Source organism: Nannospalax galili, unplaced genomic scaffold, assembly GCF_000622305.1.
Source record: "Nannospalax galili isolate Female #2095 unplaced genomic scaffold, S.galili_v1.0 scaffold2159, whole genome shotgun sequence".
Lineage (NCBI taxonomy): Eukaryota > Metazoa > Chordata > Mammalia > Rodentia > Spalacidae > Nannospalax > Nannospalax galili.
In genome coordinates, this window is record NW_008342781.1 from 153,520 (window position 1) to 160,218 (window position 6,699).

At 39.9% G+C, this 6,699-nt stretch overlaps 1 protein-coding gene across 2 annotated transcripts in view; it reads left to right on the forward strand.

The window, feature by feature from the left end:
- The window catches only part of Cdc123 (cell division cycle 123), a gene marked incomplete at its 3' end in the record, with an annotated part of 38,197 nt that extends 31,731 nt beyond the window's left edge, over positions 1-6,466 (forward strand). For both annotated transcript variants that reach the window (XM_017799575.1, XM_008838809.2), the window contains 2 exon segments: positions 2,481-2,576; positions 6,360-6,466. In XM_017799575.1, coding sequence (XP_017655064.1) covers positions 2,481-2,576; positions 6,360-6,466 — 203 coding nt within the window.
- Between the last annotated feature and the right edge of the window lie 233 nt (positions 6,467-6,699).

Sequence of the window (6,699 nt, forward strand, 5' to 3'; positions counted from 1 at the left end):
CAGGCCAGCTGGCTCCAGGGAGCCCCTGTTTAAAAAAGCCCAAAAAAAAAAAAAACAAAACAAAACAAAAACAAAAACAAAAAAAAAGAAAAACAACCCTTTCTGGAGCTGAGTGTGTATCTTGGTGGTAGAGTCCTTGCCTTGCATGCACAGGCCAACAATCAGTTCTAGTCCCCAAACAAACAAACAAAATGAAGCAATGACAAGCTGTTTCTCATTTGGAGATATATTTTTATTTTTTGAAAACTTACTTCTTTGGTCTTTTCCTAGAATTGTCTCAGTTTTTCTTCCTCTTTAAAAAAAAATATTTATTATTTTTATTTTATATGTATGCGTGTATTGCCTACATGTAGGTAAGCACACCCGTGTCATGCACTGCCCGTGGAGGACAGAAGAGGCTGTCGGATCCCCTGGAACTGGAGTAATGGGGGCTAGATCTTGAGGGTCCACATGAACCATCTGAGTTTTGAATGTGTAGATTTTAGACCTAGTCAAAATATTTTTCTGCTATGGAATTTGATTACTAGATTTTGTTTTTCAGAACTTGCAGTTGCCCAGTAGAGGGCAGCAACCCCCTGTCTAGAGGATAATATAACTGAATGAGTATGTTAAGAGTTTATACTAAATACTTGTGTTCTGCCCTCTCAAAAAAACCCTCTACTTCTGGTTCTTTCACTTTCTTTTTTCCTAGTTTGTGTCCATAAGCCCCTTCTCTATCGACCCAAAGTTTAAAGCCAGGTCTATCGGCAATCAAGCTTAAGTTCCTACTTAACAGTAGTATTTCTGTTCTTTCCTCATTAAAACAAACACTAGACTGTTTGGGTTACTTTTTTTAAATATTTTTTTATTATTTTTATGTGTATGAGTGCCTGCATGTATGTAAGTGCTTCCATGTTGTGCAATGCCCATGGAAGTTAAAAGAGGGTGTTGGATCCTCTGGAACTGGCATTAACGATGGTTGTTAGCCACCATGTGGGTCCTGGGAACTGAACCCAGATCCTCTGCAAAGACCAGTGCTTTTAACCACTGAGCCATCTCTCTAGCCCCTGGGTTACTTTTTATATAAGAATATCTGTTTCTAAGTCTACCAAAAAGGAAGGGACATTTTAACATACCAAGATTGTATTTTTGGATTTTGTTTATATTAAAGCTCATGTGGAAATAGTAGTGTTTAGGTACAATTTACCACATCATTTATTTTTCATTCTCAGCAAGCCTTTGGGGATGTGACTATGACTCTTTTCCCACAAATGAAATGATTTCTGTCCCTTTAAGCATGGAGTGTTATTTCTGAGACCTACAGTGTATGTACAGACAGTATTCTACTGCTTTTCTCTAGATAAATACTGGCTTTCATTTGTTCATGAGTGTGTGTGTGTGTGTGTGAGTGTGTGTGTAAGTGAGAGTTTGTGTGTGTGTATGAGAGTGAGTGTGTGTGTGTGGTGTGAGAGTGTGAGTGTGTGTGTGTGCAAGTGAGTGTGTGTGTGAGTGTGTGTGTGTATGTGTTGCATAATTGTGGGTGTGCACCCATGATTTCTTATGTGGAGGCCAGAGGAGGCAGGGTATCTATTGTTTTCCACTGTATTGCCTTGAGACAGGGTCTCTCAGAGAACTGGAAGCTTGCCATCTCAGCAAGCCTGGCTGGCCAGCGAGCTCTTAAAATCTGCTTATCTTTGCTTCCCAGTGCTAGAATTGCAAGCATGCACAGCCATGTCCGGCTTTTGTACTGGGTATTTGAACCCTGGTCCTCATTCTTGCACAGCAAGCACTATTACCCGTTGCCATATCCCCAGCTCCATCCCCCACCACCTTTATTTTTTTTAATTTTATGTGTATGCATGTATTGTAAGTGTGTATATGTAAATGCACCCATGTCGTGCAGTGCCCATGGAGGTCAGAAGAGGGTGTCAGATATCGTTGAACTGGAGTTACAGATAGTTTTTAGCCACCATGTGGGTGCTGGGAACCTAACCTGGGTCCTTTGTAAGAGCAACTAGTGCTCTTAGCTGCTGAGCCATCTGTCCAGCCCCCTACTTTTTTTTTTTTTCCTAAGACAAAATCTCATACAGCCCAGGTTGGCCTTGACTCACTCTGCAGTCAAAGATGGTCTTGAACTTCTGAACCTTCTGCCTCCATCTCCCAAGTAAAGAAATTACAGGCATGTGCCATGACACTTGGCTTTAGATACTGACTTTGTGTAAGTATACAGACATTCATTCCTCATGTACCAGGTGCCTGGTAACATGTCTTCAGATATGTGGGTTTTGATTGTTTTAGAAAGTGCCATTTGAGAAGTTGACTGCTTTATTCTTTTTCTGGTAAATAGTTCCTTATTATTGAGTGCAGAAATCTGGATGGTCATTTTTTTCTGAATGATCTTGTCTGTAACACCTTGTCTACAGTCTTGGGATTCTGACCTTGTTGTTCGTGTCCCATCTAGTGGTATTAACTTGCTCATGATTCTTTCTTGATCTCTCTAGGCACCAGAGTTTCCTGAATTCAACACTCAAGTGCAGGAAGCCATCAATTCGCTGGGGGGCAGTGTCTTTCCTAAACTTAACTGGAGTGCTCCAAGGGTAGGGACACATAAGTAACTCTCCTGTTATTTGAGTAATCTTTGGCTCTTCATTTAATTTTATATCCCCATGGGGGATCTAAATATATTCCTAATTCCTGGAAAAATACTTTGGAATTTATATTTTTCCTCTGTTGATTTTCTGATTTTGCTACATAGACTTACCTAGGTCTGTGAAATACTGTGTATTCGACCAAAGGACATTTTGATCTCTTGTGTTTCAGATTGTGTTAGAAAAAGTCTCAGGAAGTGCACTGTATCTTCCCTTTTCAAAACTTTCAACTGTTCAGTTGAACCAAATTTTCTGTGTTGGAAAGTAGTAATAAAAATGTTGGGCTGAGGACTGGAGAGATGGCTCACCGGTTAAGAACACTGGTTATTCTTGCATAAGACCCAGGTTCAAATCCCAACACCCACATGGCAGCTAACAACTGTCCGTAACTCCAGTTCCAGGGGATCTGACAGCCTCTTCTGTCTTCCGCAGGCATTGGACAACACGGGTGCACTTACACACATGCAGGCAATACACGCATACACATAAAATAAAAGTAATAATAAAAAGTTGGGCTGGAGAGATAAAGATACCTGCCACCCAGACTGATGACCTGAGCTCAGTCTGTAGGATACAAATGGTAGAAGGAGAAAACCAATTCCCACAAGTTGTCCCCTGGCCTCCGCCTGGGCACCATGGCACACATGTGATCACTTATGCACACGCTAAATAAATAAATAAATAAATAAATAAGTAAATAAATAAGTAAATAGATAAATAAATACTGTTTAAAACATCACAGGAAGCCAGGTTTTGTGGGCTGGTGCCTATAATCCCAGCATTTGGAAGGCTGAGGCTAGAGGATTACCACAAGTTTGAAGCCAGGCTGGGCTATATTGAAAGTTCTAGACCAACCTGGTCTAGCTTAAAAAAACAAAACAAAACAAAACAGTGGGCAAGATGACTTAGAAAGTAAAAGTATTTACTCTACAAGCCTGACAAACGTGTGCTCCGTTACTTGAGCCCACATGAAAAGCTGGGTGTGATGTTACATCCCAGTATTCTTCCCCAGGAGATGGGAGGCAGAAACAGGAGAATTGCATAAAAGTTTACACACCAGCAAGCCTGGTGTATACAGCCCAGAAGAAATAATAAGAGAAACCCTGCCTCAGCAAAGTGTAAGGAGAAGATGCCTCAGACTTTTCCTCTGACCTCCATATGTATATTATGGCACACACCAACATGGTTCACACACACACACACACACACACACAAATAGTAATAATAGAAATTTTTAAAATCTACAGGATGAAAAAATAGAGCAGTTTGAGAAATCAACTGATATTTTCTTAAATTGTGTTTTCATTAAAATTAATAAATTAGATTGATAAATAAAATTTTCATTAAAATTAATAGTTTATTAACAGAATTTTGCAAAAGCTAAAGCCTATAGAAAATTCTCTAATTTTTTTTTTTGTCTTTTTGAGACAGGGTCTCCCTGTCGCACCAGCTGGACTGGAACTCACTATGTAGACCAGGCTGTCCTGGAACTCACAGAGATCTGCCTGCTTCTGCCCCCTGAGTGCTGGGACTAAAGGCATACGATACGCCACCACACCTGGCTTAAAATTCTCTATTTTTTATACAACTGAAAACAATTTCATGTCATCAAAGCTTATTTAAGAAATTAAAAGTAGGGCTGGAGAGATGGCTTAGTGGTTAAAACACAGCTGTTCTTGCAGAAGACCCAGGTTTTAATCCCAGCACCCACATGGTGGCTAACAACCATCTGTAACTCCAGTTCTAGGGGATCTGATGGCCTTTTCTGTCCTCCTTGGGCACTGCATGATATGGGTGGATTTACATACATGCAGGCAATACATTCACACACATAAAAAATTAAAAAAGAAATTAAAAGCTTACATTTTTAAAGTCTTGTGCTTTTTTGAATTCTAAAGTGAATAACTAGTACTTAGTCTAATTTTTATTTTTAAAATACATTAAAATACATTAAAAATTAGTTTTACCTGCACATAGTTAAAAAATTTCAAATAGATCTACAAAAATCAAATCCAGAGACCTCTTTTGCTCCATCATTCCCTGTTGCCTGGAGGCAAGCACTTTTAAAATGTTTTAGGCCATTCTTAAATACCACTGTATTTGTTCATTTTTCAATTTCAGGTGTGTATTATTGACTTAGGAAGTGAATAGAGTCAGAGTAGGACTCTGAAGCGAGAGGACTCGGCCTTTTCACCTCCTGTCACTTTTGCTTTCTGTTCTTTATAGTTTTCTCTGACTTTTATTAGCTCAGGATTGTCATGAAAAGACACAGGATTTATTGAAATGCACTGCAAGAAGATGCAGTGGGCATCCCAGATACAGGGTCAGACAGCTGATGGGATGGAAGATTTTGTAGTAGCAGAGGGAGAAGTACTATTTGTGTGGGCTCTATATCTGAGCCTCTCACTATCTTTGTATTGTTTATTTTTTTGGTCTTTTTGAGACAAGAGTCTCCCTGTTCTCTAGCTGGCCTAGAACTCACTATGTAGACCAGGCTGGCCTTGAACTCACAGAGATCCGCCTACCTCTGCCTCCCAAATGCTGGGATTAAAGGGGTGCACCACCATGCCCGGCCTACCTCTCACTATTTTAAGTAATGTATTTTACAGTTCGGATTATCTTCCTTGGTACTGGCCATTTGGATAGCACCCCAGGAGTCATTAGAACTTAGGCTCTAAATATTTTTGTAAGACATCATGGGCCCCCAGGGGATTAGGTTCCCAGAAGGATTGAAAGTGTGGGAATTTTGCTTCTGTTTTGGCTTTAAGTAGTCAGTGTTTCCAATTACTATGATTATGCTAATGTGCACACATCTGGTATGCACTTACTGTGATTACTAATGTTTTCTATTCTACATTTTGTCTTCTCCATGGTTGATAATTGTATTGTTTGTTCTGGGTGCACACTGTTGTTTTAGTGGAGTTAAATATGGTGTTGGGTGCACTTTCTTTAAGCAGAAGTTCATCATCATTTTCAGTGGGAGAAATCATTAAAGAAGTTACCACGTAGAAGTTTTTGAATTCAGTTTTAGTTTCTTAGTCAACTTTTCATCTATGTGAGCAATGTTTTAAATATTCTTTGCTTGTCACTTATGATGGGCAGGTTATTTGTGGTTGTAAGTCTCTAGCTCACTCGTTCATTTATTGTTTGTTGAGGGACTTCAGTGTGTATCACTATATTAAAAAAAAAAAGTAAAGTTGGATGTGGTGCCTCATGCCTTTAATCCCAGCACTCAGGAGGCAGAGGCAGGCAGATCTCTGTGAGATCAAGACCAGCCTGATCAATATAGGAAGTTCCAGGCCAGTTAGGTACAGGGAGATCTTGTCTCAAACCACCCCCCAAAGTTTTTTAAGTTTATTAATTTATTTGTGTACATGTACTCACATGTGCACATGTGGAAATCAGAGGACAACTTGTGGGAGTCAGTTCTCTTCTTCTACCATATTGGTTCCAGGGATTGGACTGATGTCATCAGGCTTGATAGTAAGCCTTTACCTTCTGAGCCATCTTTCCAGTCCTCAGTCTACATCACTGAGTGTCTGCCATGCACAGGTCATGCCCCTTTTTCATTGACAAGTGTGATCTGGCACCTGACAGACAGTATTACTAAAACTTACTTGGCTTTTTTCTTTAAACCTTGAGGTACTATGCATTGTTCAGTTCGTTTATGTGCCGAGCTTCATTCATAGCAAGTAACATGGTGCATACTAAACCATGTGTTTTATTTCTTAGGATGCTTATTGGATAGCAATGAATAGTTCTCTCAAGTGTAATACTCTCAGTGACATCTTCCTGCTTTTCAAGAGTTCTGATTTCATCACTTTCGACTTCACTCAACCGTAAGTATGTCTTGTGAGTAGTTTTAGCACCTGTACAAATTTTCTATTGACAAATTTCTATGAGTTCTGGTATTATATTACAAATAAAAGTTGCATATGATAGCCGGGCGTGGTGGCGCATGCCTTTAATCCCAGCACTCGGGAGGCAGGGGCAGGAGAATCTCTGTGAGTTTGAGGCCAACCTGGTCTGCATAGTGAGTTTCAGGCTAGCTGGGACTACAGGGAGACCCTGT